This window comes from Balaenoptera musculus, chromosome 9 (assembly GCF_009873245.2).
Source record: "Balaenoptera musculus isolate JJ_BM4_2016_0621 chromosome 9, mBalMus1.pri.v3, whole genome shotgun sequence".
Taxonomy (NCBI): domain Eukaryota; kingdom Metazoa; phylum Chordata; class Mammalia; order Artiodactyla; family Balaenopteridae; genus Balaenoptera; species Balaenoptera musculus.
The window spans coordinates 14,495,790-14,521,827 of NC_045793.1; the positions used below are offsets into that span (position 1 = coordinate 14,495,790).

The following is a 26,038-nucleotide window of genomic DNA, read 5'->3' on the forward strand; positions in this document are numbered from 1 at the left end:
TCGGTCTTCCTGTGTCTTCCTCCCCCTGATACAGGCCGGTCCGTCCGCTGCTCATTCAGGTGAGTGACTCCACTCTCTCTTAACTGGGCTCCACGAACCTATCAGACAGAGCTCTGTCTTCCGAGTCCGGAACACGTACAGGTTTCAGGAAATTCTTGCTTCGTGAGCAGTTTCAGAAATGGAACCAGCTTCCTGAGGGAGCCACTTCTGTTTTCCTAGGATGGCGGGGGTTATGCTATCAAAGTAAACCAGAAAGTCTTGGTGTCTCCGGAGGACCCCAGTCAGCCCCCTTCCTCCGGCCTACGGCTCTGTGTCACTTCTGCTTCCCACAGAGGGGAGTGGCTTGGGCAGAAGTTTGTTTTTTCTCAGCCAAGGAAGTAGCACCCAGGGCACCTCCCTTCAACTGCAATAAGGAAACGACAGCCCAGCCTGGAGACCTTTAGAACACAGCAGGAGGCGGGGCGCCCACAGAGGTGCCCGTCCCCCTTTGTCACACCTCATCTCAGGTGGCATCAGGCCCGCCTGACTCCTCCCCCTGTTTCCTGGGCCAGGGTGAGTCCTTGGATGGACACCCTGCCCTCGATACTCTGCCCTTCCTGTGCTTGTCCTTGTCTTCCCCAGCCAGGTGTGGGCCCTTGTAGGCTGCATAACTAAAGCCATGTTCCCGAAGAGTGGACCTGAGTCACAATGGGGCTTGTTAGGACCCTCGTCACCAGCCCCGTCCCTGGAGTTTCGGATGCATAAGTCTGGGCTGTGCTGAGAATTTGCTTTTCTATCGAGTTCCCAGGTGATGCTGAGGCTGGAGCCCAGTGTCGCACTCTGAGTCAACAGGAGGTTGAGTTTCTGAGAGGCACTCTTGACCCTCAGCTTCCTGATCGGAAGACGAGGAATCCCAAACCAGGATGCAGTCCTCTGCATGCCCGTTTATCGTGGCTGGCATCCCTGTAGCATGAAGGATTGAGTATGGTCATTGCAGGCCCATTTGGTAATCCTGTCTGGGGAGGCCTTCAAGAGGCATGGCGTGGTGGTTAAGGGACACTTAAAGTTGGAAGGGCAAGTCTTTCCTGCAACATGTGTATCATCCAGCGTAGACACAAAGTGAGAAGTAGGGGTGACGATTAGTCACCTATGATGTGATCACACCCCTCAGTAGCGGGTTCTGCGGGTGCTGCTGGGAGCAGGTGGCTGCTGGCTCTTGAGTCGAGTCCCTTTCCAGGGATCGCCCTCCTTGTTCAAGGTCACCTACATCTATTTATCCCTAAATCTGGGGAAGGTAGTGCAGAGGATAAATGCTTCTAGAAGTTAGAGGAGGGCTCTATCTTTAGGACCTGGTGTTCGCACAGAGGGGGAAGCAGACGGGGCAGTGACAGGGTCTGGCAGCCTTTCCGCGCCCTCTCTGCGCTGGCCCCTTGCTCCTGAGACCCGGGGAGCCCAAGGTTTGTAGCTTGCTCCCCCGCAAGACTTCACCGCAGTGCATCTGCTCACGCCGCTTCCACCCAGACTCCTGTTCCTTTCACACCCTTCCTTATACTAAGACTTAAGATATTACTGCTGAGAAGATACTCATCTCTCAGCCGTGACCTTTCGTTATCCCCATAAAAGCCACTCGGGTAGATACCATCTCCAAGAAAAGATAAAAAGAAAAGAACGTCTGGACGAAAAACAACACTGACACTCTGCAGTGAATCTTGGAAGGGGTCCCCTGATAAGGTGCTATGAGCATTTATAAAAAGCAAAGAAGCTCTTTAAAGTTAAATGTGAGGTGCCCAAAGGACTTCTAGATATAAGGATCATTGTCCTTGATAAGAATGACCTCTGGGTTGAACTGGGGGAGCTCCGTGAAGGCCATCAGGAAAACTAACCTCCGGGCACACAGTAGGCTTTGAACAGACACTGACTGAGTGAGGAAACATAGGCTAGGCTGAGCTCTCTGTCAGTCATCTCTTCCCGAGTAACACTGATGATGTCAGCTTATTTTGAGACTAAAAATATTCCCACCGTGCTTCCATGAGGCCTTTGCAAGCAGTGGCCCCCAATGCCTCCAGAGACGCCCCCCCCCCGAGTCCTGCAGAATATGAAAGAGGAAGTCCATTTGGAAAGTGTACCTGAAAAGGAGTCCTCAAATACATCCCCCCCAAAGCTTTCCTAACCCTCCCGCCCATGGGCAGGCTTAGCCTCCTCTCCCTTTGGACGGGCACTGTCCCCCAGGGCCCCCTCCGAGGACCTGACACTGCTCCTGTAACCCTGCACTGCACTTACTTCTGGACAAGTCTCTCTCCTCCCCAGCCTGTGAGCTCCTCAGGGGCAGGGGCCATGTCTGTATTTACACCCATGACCACAGTACCTGGCACGCTGGGGCGGGGGGGGGCCTTAATATTTATTGAGTGAACAAACAAATTACATATATTTGTTCCAGAAATAATCTAGCATGGGAAAGATAAGGCAATTCATTTTAGTTTAGATGAAACGATATTCTTCCAAAGTCCTTGAAGGTGATAAAAAGGAAACAAAGAAAAAGCAGAAATTGACGTTAGTGGCAGCACACAAAACAAGACTGATGCGAGCACTGGGGAGGAAAAAAAGATGTTCTCTGTGAATCTGGGTTCGTTTTATTCTCAGCTCCTTTTCTGGAAACCAGGGCTTTCTGTATCTTTTTTGACACAGTAGAGGACACGGTGTGCAGAGAACATAATGACTTTCTTTGTTTTACTGTGAGGATGACCCCTACCCCAACCCCCAGTTCTTAGATTTTGTCTGATTCTCATCAATAGGCAAAAACTGACAAGTCAGTTCCCTTCCACGTTTTGGAGTTTCATTCACAAAAAGAATTCAAAACATATAACAATAAAGTCAACTGATAAGTTTACAGTTCATGCTTAGGTAAGCCATGCTCTTATAGTTATTATATAAAGCATTCTATAAACAAGTTGTACATAGTACATTTTAATGTTCCCAAATATCAACGTTTTTTCAGTCTTTAAGAGGGCATTTGTGTGTCTTTCCCATTAAATATATTTCTCTTTCCCCAAGTGTCCCTGTTCCCTTTTTTTTTTTTTTTACCAGAAACGGTTGTTTCATCATGTCTTCAACTTTTTGTAACAATCTACAACTCTACCCTCATAATTTCTTTAAAGAAAACCAAATAATTAAAGGAACATGCAAAGAGAAATTCTGGAAAATAAAAGCATAGCAGTTCAGATTTCCTGGTATTTGCTGTGTCCCAGGGACATTCTAAACACTTTATACTACTACCTCATTGACTCTTCACAACAGCCTCGTGAGGCAGGTGCTCTTAAACTCAGCCCCACCATGCACGTGGGAGTCTCGCCCAAGGTCACACTGGTGTTGGTTGAGGGGCAGACTCTGGTGTGTAATGCTCTGAGCCTGTGCTCTCAGCTCCCATAACGTCCTGCCTGCCTTCCGGGACCGAGATGAGAAAGAGGGGAAATGGGGGCTCTTGCTTAAGCCCTGTCAGTGAGAACTGAAACATGGTTACCACGGAAGATGGCTTTCTGGGTGCGATGAGCTTATCTGAGCTGAGGCTGCTAGGCTGTCTCCAGCCTCAGGGTCACCGGTGTTTAATGCACAGAAAAGGATCTGGTTTTCTGACGCTCTCCCGGTACTCTGTTGCTATCTTATTTCAGTGCTTTCTGTTGGATTCTCATCCAGAGTTTCTTCTACTTATGCTTGGTAGACACTTGAACTTCCCTCCCCCCTCCCCAGCCTCCCCCATTGCTCCCAGACAGAGAGCCACCAAAAGCAATTGAGAGGTCAGAGGTCAATGGCAGGAGTCAAAGGTCGCCGGCCTGGTCCCCTAAACAATGGTTGAGGGTCAGACAATTGAAAAGCGAAGGGTGATAAAAACTTTGGCGTCTGTGAACCAATTAATTAGACCCCCTGTCCCTGTGGAGTGAGTGCAGGACACCTCAGATCCAGTGTGGGCAGCACTAACGAAACGCTAAGGTGAAGCCATCACGGAGAGACAGAGCTTTCCAGAAAAAGACTTGGCTTCTCAGAGACGTTCTGTTATCTTAATCGTATCTTTCTTTCATGATTCCAACCAATATTCGTGGTCCACCTGGTGTGAGCAGGGCAGGAGGAGGAGGGGATGAGGGCATTTTATCTGTGGAGTCAGGAAACTCGGGGTGACCCTTTCTCCAGCGGGGTGTAGAGGGCGTCGCCTCAGCAGGGCTGAGCACCTGTGCCCTCTCAGATCTATTCTGCCCTCCTTTTATCCGGCATCCAACGTTTCAGACTAGACTCCCTGGCACGCCACAAGACACCCTCTCTACTTTCCTCTCCTGGAGGGAAAGTATTTTTGTTCTGGAAAGAGAGGCTTTGGGGCCTGCCAACTTAGGGCAATTCACACCTCAAAAGCTGATCAGGTTTGGGCTCTATATTCAAATTCCTTTCGTCCAAGCTCTTTAATCTCCCCAAGAAGGGACCTCCTCGTTCAGCAGCTCTATCTACCTGCTTGCAGCGATTTGCTTCCCCCGCGAGGAGTAAAGGGGATTCTCTGAGAATTTGTGCATGGTTCACTGGTTTCATTCAAAAGTGTTTACCGAGGGTGGCGCAGTGATTAAGAATCCGCCTGCCAATGCAGGGGACACGGGTTCGATCCCTGGTCCAGGAAGATCCCACGTGCCTTGGAGCAACTAAGCCTGTGCACCACAATTCCTGAGCCTGCAAGCCACAACTACTGAGCCCACGCACCACAACTACTGAAGCCCGCGTGCCTAGAGCCCATGCTCTGCAACAAGAGAAGCCACCGCAACGAGAAGCCCGCGCACCGCAAGGAAGGGTAGCCCCTGCTCGCCACAACTAGAGAAAGCCCGTGCACAGCAACGAAGACCCAACGCAGCCAAAAATAAATAAATTTAATTTTTAAGAAAAGTGTTTACCGAGCTAATGATAATAGTAATATTCATAAACGTATTCATAAAGAGAGGAGGATTATACAGCAAAATGTAGGAGATTATGTGTGAACTGGTTTTTTTCTTTGTATTTTTCTGTAGTGACAAAGTTTTCTGTGATAAACAGACTCATTTTAAAATCAGAAAACAAAAATGCATTTTACACTATTATTGATCACGTAGATGAACAAAGCCCTCTTCATAGCATGATGCAGAGACAGACTTCTGCTTCTAGCCATAATGGAGCAACATAGATCAGATTTACCTTCTCACCTAAAACAATTTAAAAACCAGGCAAAATATATGAAGCAATATTTTTCAGCCATGGTACAACAGGCAGTGCAAGACAATAATACCTGAAAGAATAGAAACAAATGAGGAGCACCATGAAATTCCCCCAGATCACTACCTGGAGAGTTTCCATTTGCAGTAAAGGGAGGAGGACCCAAATGGAGCTCAATGGTGTCTTGAGTTGAGGAAACCAACCTCAGAGTTTGGAGATGGTTAATTTCATGTGTCAACGTGGCTAGGCCACAACACCCAGATATTTCTAGATGTTTCTATGAAGGCATTTGCAATGGGCTGAATATTTGTGTCCCTCCATATTCATGTGTTGAAGCCCTAATCCCCAATGTGATGGTATATGGAGGTGGGGCCTTTGGGAGGTGATTACATCATGAAGGTGGAGCCCTCCTGATGGGATTAGTGCCCTTATAAGAAGAGATGTGAGAGAGGTGATTTCTCTCTCTCTGCCATATGAGGCTACAGCAATAAGACATCCGTCTGCAAACCAGAAAGTAGGCTTTCACCAGAAACTGAATTGGCGAGAACCTGGATCTTGGACTTCCCAGCTTCCAGAACTGTGAGATGTAAATGTCTGTTGTTTAAGCTACCCAGTCTATGATATTTGAAATAGCAGCACAAGCTGACAGTATTAAGGCAGTATTTTCTGGATGGGATTAATGTTTAAATGGGTAGGCTTTGAGAAAGCAGATTGCTCTCCATAATGTGGGTGGTGGGCCTGACACAATCAGTTGACGGCCTTAAGAAAAAGACCAGTCTCTCCCAAGGAAGAGGGAATTCTGCCAGCAGACTGCCCTCAGGCTTGAGCTGCAACATCAACTCTTTCCTGGGTCTCCAGCCTGCCAGTGAACCTTACAGATTTTTGGCTTTGTCAAGATATATATATATCGACATATATATATATTCATTTACTTATACATATATGAATATATATGACATATATATATTCATTCATTCATTCATTTAGGGGATGATGGGGAGCCACTGAAGTTTCATGAGCAGGCCAGTGTGGATCAGTGAGGTACTTTAGGAAGATGCCTCAAGCTGAACTGGAGGAGTGAGAGGCTAAAGCTTTGGAGAAATTCTGGGGCTGGGGACTGCCAGAATCCAGGTGTGTGGTAGGAAGGAAGGAGGGGATGGGAGAGAGAGGATCAGTGAGAGAAACATTTTTAAAGAAAGAATTCATAGGGCCTGGTAAAGACTCTTTTTTATTCATTTGACTGGGGGTGAGGGAGGCATTTCAGTGAAGTCCTCATGATGCAAACAGAATACCAGGGATTGGATAATGATGGATAATGAGGAAAGAGAGGCACCCAAGTTCTCATGGAAGAAGGGGATGGCTAGATCAGTTCCTAGAGGAGTGGTAGCTTGTTTAGAATTCCTCTGGCTTTGCTGTCATTTTCTCCGGGTCAGACACTTCTTGGGCAGTTACTGCCATCAGACCCTCTGCTAGGCAGTGCGCAAGGAAACCTGGGCTTGCAGGAAGGGAGAGAAGAGGGTTAGCGGGGAGCAGGAGAGGAAGGAGGTACAAGCAAGGAAGGGGGATAAGGCACCGAACAGGCTTGGCAAGAGGGAGGGCAGGGGTTACACAGTCATGGGTGGAGGGCTAGGCTGCGGCTTCTGAGTCCAGAAGAAGACAGAGGAAGTCTGGGAGAGGAAGGGAGTTCAGAGGGTGGACGAGGTGTGGCCTCCATCTGCCCTGTGGGTCGTGAGGGTCTCTAGCAAGACTTTTGCACCCTTCATCCAGGATGTTTAACCTTCTCCCTGGGGACGGTTTATCGAGTCTTAATCACTGCTCACTGGACTCCTGGCCGTGCTCTGCCTGTTCAACAAGTGCTCTGTGTTGTTCTCATGGCAGAGGGCGATTTCTGGCCCTCGGGTATCCCAGGGTACGAGGAAAAGGCATGTTTGAAGCTGGAAAGAATTCCTCACTCCAAAATTTTCCTTGGGACATGGAATTTAAACTTTTGTCACTGACAGGACTTTGCTTCTCATTTTCCTGAATGACTCAAATGTTTCCTTCAGACAATGGCAGAGTGTATCTTGCTTGAATCATTGGACTTCTGTTATTTTTGTAAGATGTGGGTGGGCAATATGACTCAGTATTTTTCCAAGAGATGTGAAAATTATATTGCCTATTTTGGATCATTTCATGCTGAGATCTGGAATCTTTTTCTTGAATTTCAAATCTTGGAGCTTGGGAAATTTTTGTTTCTGTTTTGCTTTTCAATCATTTCAGATCTTTCCCAGATAAAATGTTAAAGGAAAATGACTTAAATTTACTTAGCCATAATTCTAAGTTATGAAGTAAGTTTTGAATTATAACCTATTCTACATTTTTTAAATAAGAGATTTGCTAAATCTAGTGGTGTGTTTGCCATCTTGGTTGTGAAAAAAATTGGGGAATATGGGGTTAGTAGAGTTTTGAAGGTCATCTAATTCAAAACCTTATCTGGTGTGTGAATACCCTCTGACTAGTTTTCCAGCTTCTGCTCGGGCACCTCTCTCTGACAATTGAGTTCTATTTGAGTGCATCAGGTGATGGAGAGCTCTTTGGGTACTAGGCAGAACCACTTCTGCACAGCACTTGCACACAAAACTAAAACCTGCTTCCCTGTAGCTTCCAAACACTGGCCCTAGTTCTGATCCCTATTCTCTATGGATCTCTATTGAATAATTCTGTAACAGTGTGATAGATTTTGAAATGCTTACTGCTGTATTTTCCTTCTTGATAAGTCAGGTCCTTTAGCAGTCTTTTTATTATTAATGCTAGGATAAGACTCTGAGGCTTAGTGTCTCCAGGGAGGATAGTATTATGGGATGAATTGTGTTCCCCCTCCAATTCAGCTGTTGAAGTCCTAACCCCCAGTACCTCAGAATGTGACTGTATTTAAAGATAAAATCTTTAAAGAGACGATTAAGCTCAAATGAGGTCTTTAGAGTCTGCCCTAATCCAGTCTTACTGGTGTCCTTATAAGAAGAGGAAATTTTGGACACATAGAGAGGCACCAGGAGCATGAGAGCACAGAGGGACAGCCATGTGAAGAGGCAAGAGGATGGTTGTCTTCAAGCCTGGGAAAGAGGCCTCAGAAGAAAACAATCCTGCCAACACCTTGATCTTGGACCTTTAGCCTCCAGAACCATGAGAAAATGATTTCCACTGTTTACAGTTCCCAGTCTATGGCATTTTGTTGCAGCAGTCGTAGCAAATTAATACAGATGTGGCAACTAAGAATAAGAAATACATGCCACAAGGGCAGTTGCTTTCAGATAGAAAGAGTGGAGAGGAAATGCAAAGTCCTTCCAGGGTATGTGCACGAGAGCCACTGGGCAGCCCTAGAAAAGAGCATGGAGAATGTGTCTGGTGCCAGGGCTCTCGATGTCCCCACACCCCACTTGCCTCCAGCCCTGAATTTGGCCCTGGGCGGGAGCCATTGTTGGCAGCAGAAACATCTAGAAAGTTCTGGAGCAGAGGCAGATTTACCATGAAGCTAACGGAGCTCACATTTCAGGGCCCTTAACTTTTTGGAGCTTCCTCCAATGCCTGAGGAGGTGCCCTAGCAAAGTGTCCACATAATCTTGTTTTTTAAAAATTTGCAAAAGATATTTTAACTGCAATTGGTTAAAACCACTGCCTCTTTCCACTCCAACTTCTTCTCCATCACACTTCTCTGCCTGTTGAGTGATGGGAGAGTGGCCACAGCTAAGGGAAATTTGAGTTGGGGTTTCATTGTTTTGTTTTTGTGGAACACAGGCACATAGGTTGTAGTCAGATCTGGCTAGCTGTCCTAGGAATGGCTACCAGGTGGTGGTGTACTAGTAAATGTTTAGCAACTGGATTTGTAAAGTTTGCCGATTTCTATGGTGTAAATACTCCCACCGTGGCCCATTTCAAGCTGTCAATGTGACATCACTGTAAGTGGAGTTGGGAAGAGTATACACCATTAGGTAGTATTTGCATCATACGGATTCAATAGATGTAAACAACCTTAAGAGCATAGTAATGGTAAAACGTAGTGAGATAATTGGAAAATGATGAGTTTTGAGTATATATTATCTTTGTTTTTAGTATTATTTATTTAATTGGCAGTTTATATTATTTAATTTTTAATAATGTCTCTGTTTAACAACTGACTCACCAAATTCCTGAAAACCTACCAATGTACTCCTGTGAGCCACAATGAACCAGCTTCATCACACGACTGTGAACCAGGTACACTCCCACTGCCCACTTTGTTGATTCACCATGTTTCATGTCAGGAAGATGCAGGGTTAGAATTAGTAATTTGATATGAAACATATGAATAAAGGAGGAGAAACTAGGTTTTTAAATGTATGGAGCAAGAAGCTAGTCTGGAAAATTCTTTCACTCATCAGGCATATAAATTTGTACACAGACGATTTGGTTCTCATCAATGCCTAGGTGAAGTGATAGTTCTTGCCTGTCAAGAATATGCTTGATAATGCAGTTTATAGAATTATAAATGCCCCATATAGTTAAAAGGAAATTTTGACGGTGTATTAGCTCCTATCCCCTTTCCTCTCTCATATTCTCCCCCATACAACACTCCCTTTTGCTTTCTCCACTCTAGCCACTCTGGTCTCCTTGCTGTTCCTGGAACTTACAGGGTATATTCCTGCCCCAGGACGTTTGTACTAGCTCTTCTGTCTGGAATGCTTTCCCCAGGTAGCCAGATGACCAGTCCCTTATCACTTTCACGTCTTAGTCATTTAGTCACTTTCTCATGAGGCCTTCCCTCAATCTAAAACTACCACCCAGTTAACCCCTTGGCCTTTCCTTAATTGAAGTTTATTTAGACCTTATCACCTAGGATGTCAGCTTCCTACACTAGGATGCAAGTTCCATGAGGACAGTTACTTGTTTTGTTTTACTTTTAAGGTTCACTGCTGCACCCCTGGCTCCTAGAAGAGGGTCTGGGACATGGTGGTAATGAGTTCCCGTGATCTACCAGTCTAGTAACCAGGAAAGAGAGATAAGTTCAAGCCATAATGGCTCCGACTGATCCCTGTCTCTCTCGTTTCCTTTTTTTTTTTGCTTAACTGACTTGTAATTATAGAAACAATGCATGCACATAGCAAAATTAGAACGATCCAGAAAAGTATAAAATAAAAATATAAGATGGAAAATAAACATCACATTCCCTTCCCCAAACGGATCCCTCAGACTCACTCCTTAGAAGCCCCCATTGTCAAGATTTTCTGTTTTATGTTTTATGGTGGTTATTATAGAACCCCAAATAATTTGTTTATGACTTTCTTTCTTGATTCATCAATGTAGAAAGTATCTACTAATTCTTTGCTGTGCAAATGAAGAATTTAACACATCTATAATGCTGCCTACTTTCTCTAACCAGTTTCTATCAGATATGTTATTTCAGTTCTTTAGTTCTTCTGTGGGATATCTTACAACTTCACATAAAATACTAAAACCTTTATTTCTGGGTTTATCAAATTCAGGCAGATCCTATTGACTCTCTGCTGATGAAGAAATTTGCACACTTTCATTTCTTTTCTTTTCTCATCTGCCTCTCATTTCTTTATTAGACATTTTTTTTACATTATCAAGATTTAAAATATTTACATTCTGTGACCATAGGTAAAGTTTTCTGTGTTTTGACTATAGATTGGTTCTAAAAATAAAAATCATTTAAAAAGCCATTACAATATTATAATTATTTAAATTATTCATCACTGAACCAACAATGATTGGCTCTGTAGGGAAGGAATGTAATCCAATGTCATTAAATCTTTGAAGCTTAAAGAAAAATCATTTATGCATCAGTGCCTAACGTATCCCCTACTTTTTAAACTTCCTTTACTTCTAGGTCATTCTCAGCTAACACTGTTTCTGGTATTTCAAGCCACTGTATTTCTTGGAGTCCTTGATTTGTTTTTCTGGAAGCTCTGGGGTTTTTGTTTTTTTGTTGTTGTTTTTTGTTTGTTTGTTTGTTTTTGAAAACTACTCAGATACTTTTTTCACATCGGGTAGGTGTCAAATTTTCTAAATTCTTACAAGTCCAAAAACATCTGTTTGCACTTCTACTTAATTGACAGTTTGGCTGAGTATAGGATTTTAGGTTCAAAGTCTTTGCTTCTCAGAACCTGGAAGCAGGGCTGCCTTCACTGGCATGAGACCTGTCCACCCCAAGAAAGAGAGTGGCATGAAATACAACAAGCATTGGAAGCCGAGAATGGCCTGAAAATAAAGGAAGCACAGATTAATGAGGCCCTGTGCTTAAAAGGGCCCTCGTTTGGTTTAAGTCTCTGCTGTCACCATCTTGAAATTCTTAATAATTTTTTATGGAATGCCACATTTTCATTTTCTCTGAGCCCTGCAAATTATGAAGCTGGGCCCACTTAGAAGACATTCAAGCATCTAGCCATGTTGATAAGTGTGAAGTCAGACTGATTCTTATTCCTTGGCAGGTAACATGCTTTCTCTTTCTGGAAACTTTGAATATAAATACATACATACATAAATTTTAATCTGAATTTTATTCTGGATTTTCACCAAGGGGCACCTCCCTGTGGGTCTCATTACAACTGCTTTGCTTTGGCATTCAGTGGGCCCTTTTAATCTGAAATCATTCATTTCATTCCTAAGCTTAGGGGATTTTCTCCTTATTGTTTCTTTGATTTTTTCCCCCCCTCTTTGTATTTTTTCCTTGCAGAACTTCCATTTGATAAATATTGGACTTTCTTCATCTTCTATGTCTTAATTTCCCTCACATATCTCCTATTTGCCTGTCTTTTTTGCATTATGTTCTGGGAGATGTCCTTAGGTTTATCTTCCAGATCACTAATTTGGCCTTTAGCTTTGTTCATTCATTATTTCACTCCTTCACTTTTTTTCTTTTACTCTAGTAGTCATAATTTTTAGGTTCCTCAAACTCTGTGAGGAATTCTGAAGGAGCTATGAAGGCTCCTTTTTCATAGCAGCTTGCTCTTTTTTCTTGAAATTTGCTCTCAACTTTCTCTGAGGCTACTCATTAGAATGAAGAAAAAGGTGTATTTCTCTTGTGTTCCTGAATTATGCTTCCTCTAGGGTGAGTTGTTATTTCTTTGTGTGTTTGTTTTCCACATTAGTCCTCCTCTTTTATGCCGTTGATTTTCCTCACATGCCTTTTTGTCCCTTCACATTTATAATACACATTTCTCTTTATTAGTATGAGCTGATTTGGGCTTTTTCTGCAATTTATCCACATGGTTCTTCCTTGAATGGGAGCCCTTACTGTGAGTTTTAGGTGGGCCAGGGCGTGTTTACAGGCATTCAGATCAGGTCTGTATCAGGCCTGCAGGTTGGGGAACTTCTCAATTATCAAAGGAAGAAGGGCTTTATTCTGGGAAATAGCAGCTCAGTGTATTTCTATCCTTATCCTTTACTCCTTCTTCTCTTTCTTCTTTTTCCTGGCGTCTGTTATGGAGGCCTGGAGTTACCTAAGCTCTGCTGCATTTCTCTCCCAGCCCTCAGTACCCTTATTAGGAGCCCTCCTTAGGCATGCTGCCCACTTTCTTTAGAGAGCAGTTCTAGCTTCCACCTAGATCAGGGGTTCTCAGTGTGGTCCCAGACCAGCAGCGGCCTAAACATCACCTGGGAACTTGTTAGAAATGCAAATTCTCTGCCCCACCTTAGACCTACTGAAACTCTGGGGGGTGAGGCTCAGCAATCTGGGTTTTAACAAGCCTGAAAACAAGGCCAGTAGTCTGACAACTATTGGCCTAGGGCAAAGCTGCTGCTGCCAGCCACTCTGTTTCTGAGGAGGAGAGGGGAGGGTACACCTGTTCCAGGTGGTTCAGAAGTTCTTTAATCAGTTATCCTGATGATTGTCCCATGGCTGACTCCTTGTCTTTAAATATATTGACTGGAGCTTGAAGCTTCTCTGAAGCTTTCTTGGGAAGATCCACAATTACTTTGGGTGCGGTTCCCCTTTCCCTTTTTCAGTCAATCAAATCCCACCTGCTTTTAAAAAGTTAGCAATTTTTTCATAATAATACAAGGGTATAAGTGATAAATCAAATAGTACGAAATGACTTACAGTGAAAAAAGCAGTCCTCTGCTGTCATTGCTACACCTTTGCTCCCCACCTCCATGCCACCCAGGCCCATTCTCTACTGGCAACTACTTTGAACTCTTTTAGCCACTTTTCTGTTATTTAACTCCATATTTCTAAATAAAATACTTATATGGCTATTTATCAATTTTGGACATTACCTATTGACTTCCTGTTATTGTTATTGAGGATTTAACTCTTTCAATCCATCCTCTCCCTCTTCTATTCTTTCCATCGTCTAAGTACAGTTATATTACAATTTTAAAAAATCAATAATCAGAGTTTAAATAGGATTCACTCTAGAACCCCATAGTGTACTCTGATTGTTTCCTTTCTCTTACAACTTTAGTTTGTCCTAAAGTTAAAACCAACTTGGTAATTCCCCTGCGGTCCAGTGGTTGGGATTCCGCGCTTTCACTGCTGAGGTCCCGGGTGCAATTGCTGGTCGGGGAACTAGTATCCTACAAGCTGCGTAGAGCAGCCAAAAAAAAAAAAATTAAATAAATAAATAAATAAATAAACTTGTTTTTAAATTTGCTTATTTTCTAAGTGCTTATTCATTCATTTTAATTGGCCCCAATGAGCCAATATGTCTGTCATCAGTTTTTTTTTCTAATGTTAAAAAGATCATTTCAAGCAATCTGTCAGTTTCATTATTTTTTAGTCCCTGGAAACCTTCCTCTTGTCTTCCTGTCCTTCTGTCCTCGTTTCTCATCTGACAGATTGCTCTCCTGGCCTTCTGCTCGGTTACAATCCTGGGATTTCCCTTTACCATTCTCCCGGTCGCATGAATCTTAGTAGGAAGTACTTAAGCAGCTCAGCAACAAGTCATCCTTCCTTGAATTGTATTTCTAATTCCTGGCCTCTGTCCTAGTCCCTGTCACAACGCATGCTTTTGATACATCCAAGATCACATAGGCCTAGTACCTGACTTTCTTCCTGCCAGTCTCTTTGCCCAGAGAAGGTCACCCAACTCCTAAACTCCAGTCCCAAGACAGGAGCCCTCATAGCTGCTCACAGACTTCCTTGATGCCAATGGGTGCCTTTGATTTTTAAGTTTATTATCCTTCGGATTCCATATCACTGGGCCATCTTCAGCATACAGAGGAAAGAGACTGTGAAGTCATAGGGACCTGGGGTCAAATCTCACCTGCTCCTCTTGCTAGCAGCATAGCCTGAGCAATTGTCTTATTTTCCACATTGGAAAAGTCCAAGGATCAAATTACTACTCTCATTAAGATTGTTTTAAATGTATATAAATACTAGCTCTAGATTCCATTCTCTGCTACCTGGTCTCTCTGGTCCTACCACCAACAGCTGTCTTTGCATTGTCATCTGGTTTTCCCATTTCCGGTGGATAAACTGATCCTTCGTGCATCTGCACCTGGATCTGTGTCTCTAGAACCACCTGCCTCCGCCTCTCCTGTACTTTGATACTTCCCTTTGGCCCACTCAATAAGCTAAATCTAGTTTCAAATAGAGAACCTTTCTAATCTTCCCATGCTGCTACAAATAAGTGGGTCAAATCCATACATAGTTTCACATACCATTTTTTTTTTTGGCAGAGACTATTTTCTAGCTCCAAAGACATCTTCTGATAGGAGATGAAAATTAAATAGATGTTGAGAATTTTGCTTTATCATCTGTCAATATTACGCCATCCGCCCCTACCATCATGCCTACACCTTCCTTGTTCTTTTTCTCACTCTAAATATAGATTAAAGAGTCCTTTTAGTTGTCCTGAATTTATTTTGGCAAGGCCCAGCTCATCCTAGGCTTTGGTCTTCCTCACAGCTTTTATACAAATCTGTGCTGAAATTCTGTGTTTGTTCTTGACTGAATGTTCTTTTCACCAGGTCCTTTGAAAATCTTGGATTTTCAGGGCTGCCTGTGTACCACATGGTTAACTCTTTGCTCACTATTTTTTTACTCTTGGAAATTATAAGTTTCTTAAAACAGGAACCATTTATACATTTCTTTGATTTTCTTCATGGCATCCAGTATACTGCCTTATATGAAACAGACCTCAGTAAAATCTTATTAACCAAACGTACTTTTGTTAATGCAGGTAATTCTTTTCTAAGGTAATTCTTTTTAGTATTTTTGTTAAAAATCATCTTTAAAGCTATTTTTTCCTCCTATTTTTTCCTCAAACATAAGAGAATATAAGCTTCTTTCCCATGACTGGCCCTGAATATTCAGGCTGACTGTACATTAATTCCTATTTTTAAGTACTTAAGGAAAAGACAGCTGGGAATTCTGAACCCTATCTCTAATACTATGAAGAAAGTTATTTAGTAGTATTTTGTAGCTTTTGTGCAATTAGAAAACAAAACTAAAAGTTAAAACCCATTTTGGTTTTAATGTTAATTTCTTAATTACAACCTATAAAAGAATAAATATGTGAGGCAATAAAATTGAGGCAGGACTCACAATTTAATTAAATCTACAGACTTAATAGGTTGTAAATTAGTTATCCATAGGCAAAAGATTTATAAGTCATATATGAAGAATTCAAAGACAGTGGACAATAGCCAAACTTATTACATATATATTCATGCTGCAATTTTCAGGTCACAAAAGAATTACTTGTCATTTGGGTTCAATTTGAAAGAGATTCTTTGCATTTTAAAAATATTTGTTTATTGGTCATTAGGAGTGACTGCTAATTGCATCAATCAGAAACAAGGAGGAATCACCCCTGAAATAAGAATGCAAACAAAATTTATTAAGAAGTTGTCCACTGGGGAATTCCCTGGTGGTCCAGTGGTTAGGATTTGGTGCTTTCACTGCGGAGGGTGCCGGTTCAATCCCTGGTTGGGGAACTAAGATCCTGCAGACCGTGTGGCATGGCCAAAAAAAAAAAAAAGAACTTGTCCATAATTCTCTATTTATCAAATTTTTCTATTTACTAAATTTTTCTTTATACTTATAGTATTGCTACACACACCACCTTGAATGCTTAATAAATGTTTGGTGTTGTTGTTATACAAGAAATTTTTGCCACTGCCTCTCATTCAGTCCCCTTTAAAGATACACACCCCAGCCTCATTACTAGTAAGTACTACCTTGATTATTTGGTTTGCTTCTTATAACCTGAAAAACCAAAAACATGAATATAAATATATACACCTCCCACTTCTACTTGAGGTGGGAGTGAAACTTCTTTACACTGCTTGGAAAGTAAAATTTTTACTATTTCATAAATAAGGATAGTGAAGGACATAGAATTTCTTTCAATATTTGTCTGTCCTTTTGGACTAAACATTCCCTGATCAACCCCAGTCCAGATTAGATGTCCTTCCTATGTGCTGCCACAGCTCTTTGTGTTTTTCTCCATCAAAACTCTTAACATATTATGTTACAATTTTATATTTACTTGTTTATCTCTTTTATAGTAAGAGCCCACTGAGGACAGGGGATGTGTCTTTTATTCTTGTGTTCTTAGCAACTACCAGATGTATGGAGTAGGCACTCAATAATAAATGAATGGATGAATAAATACTTGAAAATTTTGCCAACCTCTTGGGCTAATAACAGGTACACAATACACACAGACCTAGACATGCATAATTTTCCAGACTGAATCAGTATTAATAACATGTTGCTCACCCCACCAGGCGCATCTTCTCCAACTGCATCGAAGTACCAAAGAACTCAGAATGGGAAACCATGATCTAGTGTCCTCTGTAACTGTTTTTTAGTAAATGGGTTGGTAATTGAAACATGGAGATTTTGTAGGTAATGTACACAGGAGCTTTTTGATAGACCAAAATAATAACAAATCCAAAGCATTTGTGATTATGGGATAGCTCTAAGCTCTAGGCCCCTGAAAGAACAGTTTTAAATTTACAGACAAATTGAGAAGATAATATAGAATTCCCATACGCAGGTACCAAGTTTCCCCTATTATTAACATCCTCCACTTGTCCAATACATTTGCTACAATTAACAAACTGGTATTGATGCATCATAATTAACTAAAGCTCATGGTTTATTCATATTTCCTTAGTTTTAACCTAATGTCCTTTTTCTTTTCCAGGATCCCATCTAGCACACTACATTTAATTGTCATGTTTCCTTAGGCTCCTCTTGGCTGTGACAGTTTCTCAGGCTTTTCTTGTTTTTCATGACCTTGACAGTTTTGGGGAGTACCGCTCAGGTATTTTGTAGAATGCTTCTCTATTGGAATTTGCCTGATGTTTTTCCTCATGGTTAGAATGGGGCACAGGTGGAGCTTTTCTTTTTTTTAAAAAATATTTATTTATTTATTTGGTTGCACCGGGTCTTAGTTGCGGAAGGCGGGCTCTTTATTTGTGGCTCACGGGCTCCTTAGTTGCGGCATGTGGGCTCCTTAGTTGCGGCAGGCGGGCTCCTTAGTTGTGGCATGCAAACTCAGTTGCGGCATGCATGTGGGATTTAGTTCCCTGACCAGGGATCGAACCCGGGCCCCCTGCATTGGGAGCGCAGAGTCTTATCCACTGTGCCACTGGGGAAGTCCCACGGGTGGAGGTTTTTTTGTATGGAGACTAGTCTAACAGAGTGGTTATCAACACGTGGGGCACACGCTCGTGAGTAACATCATCTCTCATTAGACAAGGGGTGGAGTGGTGGGGACACAGCATTAGGAGCATTTAGGAAACTTTCTCTGTAAAAAGTGCCCCTCCCTATTCCTCTTTAGAAGGGTCAAATTCTACCTCTTATTTCATAACCCCTTGGGTTGTGAAGCTTAAACAAAATAATAGTCCCATAGCACTTTGATTTATGAAAGACAGGTATAACTCTAGAAGATATTATCCACTACAAAAATATCATTTATTTAACTTCAGAACAGACTCAGGAAAGGTTAGACTTTTAAACTTATGGAAAATTACAAAAATACAGAAAAGCTGAAAGGCTAGTACCACGAACACTCATATACACGTCATTACCTAGATTCAGCAATTGTTAATATTATTATATTTGCTTCATTCATCTCCATCTTTCTTTTCCTCTTTTTTTTTTTTTGCTGAGCCTTTCGAAGCAAATGCTGACATCATAATGCTTTACCTTTCAAGCCTTAGCATGTGTCTCCTAAAAATAAGGACATTCTTTTACAAAACCACAATACTGTAACACAGCAAAGAAAATTAATGTATACTTAATGTCATGTAATACCCAGGTTGTATTAAGATGTCCCCAATTATCCCCCAAACTGTATTTTCTAGATTTTTTTGAATCAGGATCAAAGTTCATAAATTATATTTAGTTATTTTCTTTTCTTTTTATTGAAGTATAGTTGGTTTACAATGTTGTGTACAGCAGGTGTACAGCAAAGTGATTCAGATATATGTATATATATATTGTTTCTCAGATTCTTTTCCTTTATAGGTTATTATAAAATATTGAGGATAGTTCCCTGATCTATACAGTAGGTCCTTGTTGGTTATCTATTTTATATACAGTACTGTGTATCTGTTAATCCCAACCTCCTAATTTATCCCTTCTCCTTTGATAACCATAAGTTTGTTTTCTATGCCTGTGGTCTATTTCTGTTTTGTAAGTAAGTTCATCTGTATCTTTTTTTTTTTAGATTCCACATATAAAGCGATATCATATGATATTTGTCTTTCTCTGTCTGGCTTACTTCACTTAATATAATAATCTCTAGGTCCATCCATGTTGCTGAAATGGCATTATTTCATTCTTTCTTATGGCTGAGTAATATTTCCTTTATCTATCTATCATCCATCATCTATCTACCTATCTATTTATATTTGGTTATTTTCTTAAGACTTTTATCTAAAACAGTGTTCCTCCTCTCTCCTGTTCCCCTCCCTTTTTCCTTTCTTTTTGTTTTTAAATTTTTTTACTTTATTTTTGGCTGTGTTGGGTCTTCGTTACTGCGCGTGGTTTTTTTTTTCTGTAGTTGCGGTGAGCAGGGGCTATTCTTCGTTGCCGTGCGCGGGCTTCTCATGGCGGTGGCTTCTCTTGTTGCGGAGCACGGGCTCTAGGCGCGCGGGCTTCGGTAATTGTGGCACATGGGCTTAGTAGTTGTGGCTCGCAGGCTCTAGAGCGCAGGCTCAGTAGTTGGGGCGCACGGGCTTAGCTGCTCCGCGGCATGTGGGATCTTCCTGGACCAGGGCTCGAACCCGTGTCCTCTGCATTGGCAGGCGGATTCTCAACCACTGAGGCACCAGGGAAGCCCTTCCCCTCCCATTTTCTTAATGACACCTTATTAAAGAGACTAAGCCAGTTGTCTTGTGGAAGGTTTCACATATTGGATGGGTCTTAATTCCCTGTGCTATCTTGCAACTTGCTGCTCTATCTCCTGAATTTCCTGTAAACCGGAAGTTAAGTCTAATGGCTTAACTACATTCAGGTTAAACATTTTTAGCAAGAATACCTCATAAGTGAAGCTGTGTACTTTATACTGTATCCCTTCAGAAGGTATGTAATGTCAGGCTACATTTTTGATTCGCTTTCCTTACTAATGTCACTTATCTGCTTTGCCTTCATTTATACCACTTTCTCATCACTGTTTTATTCTTAAATTTGCACGTCGATTGAATATGTTCAACATGTTGACAGTTTCCTTTAATAACTTCTTAAACTGGGCCATCAGTTTAGAATTTACCCCAGCTCCTGGGGCAGAAGCAAAGAAAATCAGGCTGACTGTCAACACAGCTGCCGAGCTTTGTGTGCTGGGGTCCTGCCTTCTCTCCTGGGACCCTGCGCTCCTTCCTCCCAGCACCAACCATACACTTCCTTTTCAAGATCTAGTCTCCTTGGGTGATGTTTTCTCTTTTTTCTTTTTAAATTTATTTATTTTATTTATTTATTTTTGGCTGCGTTGGGTCTTCGTTGCTGTGCACGGGCTTTCTCTAGTTGTGGCGAGCGGGGTCCACTCTTCGTTGTGGTGCGCGGGCTTCTCCTTGCAGTGGTTTCTCTTGTTGCGGAGCATGGGCTCTAGGTGCGCGGGCTTCAGTAGTTGCGGCAGGAGGGCTCAGTAGTTGTGCCTCTTGGGCTCTAGAGCACAGGCTCAGTAGTTGTGGCGCATGGGCTTGGTTGCTCCTCCACGGCATGTGGGATCTTCCTGGACCAGGGCTTGAACCAGTGTCCCCTGCACTGGCAGGCGGATTCTTTTTTTTTTTAACATCTTTATTGGAGTATAATTGCTTTACAATGGTGTGTTAGTTTCTGCTTTATAACAAAGCGAATCAGCTATACATATACATATATCCCCATATCTCCTCCCTCTTGCGTCTCCCTCCCTCCCACCCTCCCTTTCCCACCCCTCTAGGTGGTCACAAAGCACTGAGCTGATCTCCCTGTGCTATGTGGCTGCTTCCCACTAGCTATCTATTTTACATTTGGTAGTATATATGTCCATGACACTCTCTCACTTTGTCCCAGCTTACCCTTCCCCCTCCCCGTGTCCTCAAGTCCATTCTCTATGTCTGCATCTTTATTCCTGTCCTGGCAGGCGGATTCTTAACCACTGTGTCACCAGGGAAGTCATGAACAGTGTTTTGAAGAGAAAGGAAGGAGAGGGAATACTGAGGAAGGGAATAGCAGACGTGGTCTTGGAGATAGACCAGTATTGGTAGTAGTGGGAAGCAGAGTTGTTAGGCTGGAGCAAACATTTCTTTTTAGAGAAATGAGGGTTTATGGACAAGTGGAGTGTTAAAAACAATCCACAGAGTGACTTCGATTTGATATGAAAATTAAGTAAGATGTATGGTAGGTACCAGAGTACCTGCAAAGGAGAAAGCCAGAGGGATCCCCACAGTCGTTGCCAACCAATGCTGACGTGGAGCTGGGTGTCTCCCCTCAAGATTTTTTTTTTTTAATTTTTTATTGGAGTATAGTTGATTTACATTGTTGTGTTAGTTTCAGGTGTACAGCAAAGTGAATCAGTTATACATATATATATATCCACTCTCTTTTTAGATTCTTTTCCCATATAGGCCATAACAGAGTACTGAGTAGAGTTCCCTGTGCTATACAGTAGGTTCTTATTAGTTATCTATTTTATATATAGTAGTGTGTATATGTCAATCCCAATCTCCTAATTTATCCCTCCCTCAGGATATTTTCTTTCTGAAATTCTCTTCCCCCTTTTTGTAATAATACTCTCCTAGTCTTCCCTCCTAACTTTCTAGGTGCTCTTCGGTCTTATTATTATTAATAAACAAGTAAAATAATTACTCATAATTATAGCTAATAGCTATATGGGTTACTATGTACTAAGAATTGTGACCTGCATTTTGTTATCTCATTTAATGCATCTAACTGTGTGAGGTAGATATTCTTATCACCCCTTAAAATGAGAAAACTAAAACCCAATAGTTAGTAAGTTGTCACAGAGATAGTAGATTGTGGAATTCAAACACATGCTCTTAATTACTAGGCATGGAGATTGTCACTAAAATTTTGGCATTATTCAGAGTTCCAGCCTTCATTCTTTTCTTCTCAAGGTCAAATCTTTGTGTTTACAATTTTCTAACCTTTCCTTACAGATTTGTATGCCTTATGGTGTTCTTATTCTTGCTGATTTTTTGATGTGCCTTTGAAACTAGCTGTGTTTCCAAACTGGAGACTCAACTAAGTGGACCAGGCAAAAATACACAGAAGTGATGCTAGTATCCTCACTGGATCCTATCAGGTGGTGCATGATTCTGATTTGTCCCATTACTGATGGCCCTTGATCGCTTGATTAAGATGGTGCTTGCCAGACTTCTCCACTGTAAAGTTACTTTAATTCTCTTTGTAATTAGTAAGAATTTTGTGGGGAGATACTATGAAACTTTGTAAATATTCCAATCCTTTTCAAACTTTCAATTTATGTTATTTACATCTGTATGGTTTCCTATGTTATTCAATGTGTTTAAATACATTATTATTTTTTATTTTGTCCCAGATTTGGGACAAAAGTTGGCCTGTGTCCTTTTGACATGCCCCATTATTCTTTGCATATGCCCTTTTTTTCTGGCACAATTAGGGGCTCTAGTCTCATCCTGTACTTCTCTTCTCCAGTCCTGGAATCAGCCGTTTTGCCAAGAAGAAAAATGAAGAGGAGAATGGTGTTTACAAGGCAAGATCTGGGCTAGATATACTCATCATTTTGTTGTGCCCCAGACCCTCTCAGTGGACAGAGTGTGCATGTACTTATATACCTATATTTATTTCTATAAATAGAAATAGATTGATACCTCCATTACCAGTTCACTACCGAAAGATTCATTCTAGTTTTCTTTCCATATTTGTAACCTGTTCCTCAACAGTGAGAAATTGGCTCCCATTTTCCTTAATATATTTACTTACTGGATCAATCCTCTTGTTCATAACCAATCTCCCATCACCACTGCTGCCTCCTCCTCTGCTTGGCTACCCTCCTCACTCCACCCATGGTGACATCCCAGGGCCAGGCGGCCCTTCCAGCATTGAGAACACCTCCTACCCAGCCACATCCCTGTGTGGATACCCTTCTCACCCCAGCTCCAACATGATAGCTTTCACTGCCTGCCCTTCCGTGACAACACACATCCTCTACAGTGTACTTTTAAAAATACATGATCTCTTCTGCTTATGATAAAGCCTCTGTGAGGTAGTTAAGGAATATATTATCTATAATTTTTCTTTGAGGATATCTTCAAGGATCTAATTCAAGAGAAATGGAGTGACTTGCCCAAGGTCACACAGCTTCTACAAAGCAGGGTCTGAATGTAAGGCTCTTTTCACTACCTGAATCCAGGATGCCTCTAAACATATGCCAGAGTTACAGTAACTTTTCTCTTTTCACCAGTAGAAATATGTTTCGAACTCATTCCCTCTGTGGTCAACTCTGACCTCTAGGTGTTTCTTTTCCTGCAAAATATGTGACAAGCAATGGTGTGGTAGAAAAAGGACTGGTTGTAGAACCAAGACACTTAAAAACTTTAGCTCAAGCCCAGATCTGAGATTTTAGGCAAGTTAATTGCTTTCCTCAATTATAAAAAGGCTAGACTAGATCAGTGGTTCTCTGCCTGGACCTGAATGAGACGGGAGCTATAGGGATTTTACCAACGATAGAAATGCCTCAGAAATTTAGCTACAAATATCTGATTCCATAATTCCTATATATATGCATGTATATATATATAATTTTATTGAAGTATAGTTGATTTACAATGTTCTGTGATTCCATAATTCTTAACATCCCTTCCAATTCGCGTAATTATGATAACAAGGCAATCTATTTTTATTCGATATGTGTTAGCTGTTTTTGTTCTTATCAATCTCATCTTTCATTCAGATATATTTTATTAGTGGCCTAATTATGTGCCAAGTACCGTATTATCTGGTTTTTGTAGTAGTCCCTTTCCGAGGTGTCACTGTCATTTAGAATTTTATCCTTATCTTCCAAATTGGTAACTTGAAAATATTCGCATCTAAGTCGTGTTGTTTATAAACATGCCGGGTTCCTCTCCGGTCCTTTCTCCACCCACATTTCAAGGCTGGTCCCTCTCGGCTCACAGCCATTAAATGAATTCCTCTTGGGAACAACCTCCTTCACCCACCAGTGGTTCCATCAACACTAATTTCCTGGCCGGTCGGTGGGAATTCGGGTGGGACGTTTTGGAAGTTTGAATGACCCCCCAGCACACTCCTGCCCCACAGCAGGGAATAACCTGCTCGCTGTGCTGTTAATCCTCGGCTCGGACCCACGGAGGTCGCGGGGCGGCTGCTAATTGATTTAAGATTCTCCCCGGGTCGGGAAGTGGCCCTGGCGGGGCTCTAATTTCCTCGGTTCGCAGAGCCAGAGCACACACGCAGCGTGCGCCGCTTTTCACTGCGCAGGAACTTCCCCGGCCTGTGCGTTCACTCAGAAACGCCGGAGCCGGCTGCTCGCACGCGCCCGCTGTCCCCCTCCCGGGGCCGCGCTCCCCGCGCCACCGCGCGTGTCCTCAGGGAGCCTCTGCCTCCCTCCGCCTCCCCCGCCCCGCGTGCCCTTCAGCCTGTCCCTCCGCCGGGCTGACGCGAGAGGAGCGCGGCGCGCGCGCCGGCGGCAGGACGACGTGCGCGAGACGCACGGCCCCGCGCGGAGCGCCGGAAGGAGCCGGGCCGGGACCTCGCGCGTCGTGCGCGCGCCGCCGCCAGCCGCCCGCGGCCCCCTCCCCCCCACCCAGCGCCCGGCTGTGGCATCGCGCGCGCGCGCGCGCACTGAGGCACCGCCGCCGCCGCCGCCGCCGCCGCCGCCGCGGCTGCTGCTCCGGCTGCTGCAGGAGGCGGCGCTGGCTGGCGGCTGCGCTCGCTCCAGTCGGCAAGCGGAGCAGCGAGCGAGCGTGTGTGTGTTTTTTAAAGATGGCCGGAGCGGCGGCGGCGGTGGCCGCGGGAGCAGCAGCTGGAGCCGCCGCGGCAGCCGTGTCGGTAGCGGCTCCGGGCCGGGCCTCGGCGCCCCCGCCGCCCCCGCCGGTGTACTGTGTGTGCCGGCAGCCGTACGACGTGAACCGCTTCATGATCGAGTGCGATATCTGCAAGGACTGGTTCCACGGCAGGTAAATAAGCCCCTTCCAGCCCCGCCGCCGCCGCCGGCCACCGGCCAACCGCCGCCTTCGCCGCTCTGGCCGCCCGCGCCGCCCTCCGCCCGGCCGCCGCACTGAGCGCCGAGGGGCCCCGGCGCCGAGCCCCCGGCCCGGGCAGCGGGGCGCGCGGGGCCCCGGGCTCGCCGGGCGCCGGGCGGGCTACGGGGGCTGGTGGGATCGCCCGGCCGGGCGAAGAGTCGCCACAACAAACGGGAACAAAGGGGACCAGCCGAGAAGTTGGCAGGGGGAGACCGGGGCGAGGGGACGCGTCCGGGGCAGGCGCCGGCGGAGGCGGCGGGCGGAGCGCCGGCCCGGCCCGCCGCCCCTCGCCGCACCCGCAGCCCGCCGCCGCCCCGCCCGCCCGGGGCTCCCGGCCCGGAGTCGCCGCCCGGCCGGCCGCCGTGCCCGGCCGGCCGCCGCGCCTTCCTTCCGGGCGGCGACCGGCTGGCCCCGGCCCGGGGTCTCCAGAAATTGCCCTCCTTCCCCCCGCCTCCGCCCGCGGGTCGCGGTCGCGCCCCCTTCCCCGGTCTTTATCAAACTTCCTCGGCCGCGGGGCGCTGAGACGGGGGCGTCGGTAGCGCCAGCCCGGCGGGGCTCCGCGGAGTAAACAGAGCAACAGATGAGGCACTCTCGGGGACTTGAAAGATGCCAGTCGGAAGTTCGGGCCGGGGGTCCCGGGCGGGGCGGCGGGGCGGCTCGGGTCGTGGCCTCCACCCGCCACCCGGGCGCAACCCGTCCCGGCGGGGGTGGAGCGGATGGAGTGGGCAGCGGGGCCCGAAGGGAGAGCCTCTCGTCCCCAACCCCCCGCGTCGCCCCCGCGCCGCAGCCCAAACTTTATAAAGAGTGAAATTTCCCGTCGCCCGAGGGGCCGGCGACACCCGGGCGGCCCGGGGCCAGCGCCCGGGGGCCTGGTGCGGGCGAACTTTCGCCGGACGGTGGGGATTTCGGGTCGGGTGGCGGGGGCGGCGAGCGTCGCCCTCTGCCTCGGCCGCCGCCTGTGTTTCGGGTTTGACGTTTGTGAGAGCTTGGGCCGCCTCCGCCGCCGAGCCGCCGACTCGTGTGTTTTGTAATCAAAGTGTGAGGCTAATAAAGGGCGGCGCCACAGCCTCTTGACTCCGGCGTGGGAGGGATTCGCAGGCATTTAAACAAAGAAACTAGTTGAGGTTGGGCTCCCAAAGTCCTTATTTGGGTCTTGTGGCAAAGC

The 26,038-nt window shown here is 44.5% G+C and overlaps 1 protein-coding gene across 3 annotated transcripts in view; it reads left to right on the forward strand.

Moving 5' to 3' along the window:
- The first annotated feature begins 24,524 nt into the window (after window positions 1–24,524).
- The window catches only part of KDM7A (lysine demethylase 7A), an 84,645-nt gene continuing 83,131 nt past the window's right edge, over window positions 24,525–26,038 (forward strand). For all 3 annotated transcript variants that reach the window (XM_036863095.1, XM_036863097.1, XM_036863096.1), the window contains exon 1: window positions 24,525–24,807. In XM_036863095.1, coding sequence (XP_036718990.1) covers window positions 24,614–24,807 — 194 coding nt within the window. In that variant the 5' untranslated portion in view covers window positions 24,525–24,613. The remainder of the gene's footprint in view (window positions 24,808–26,038) is intronic.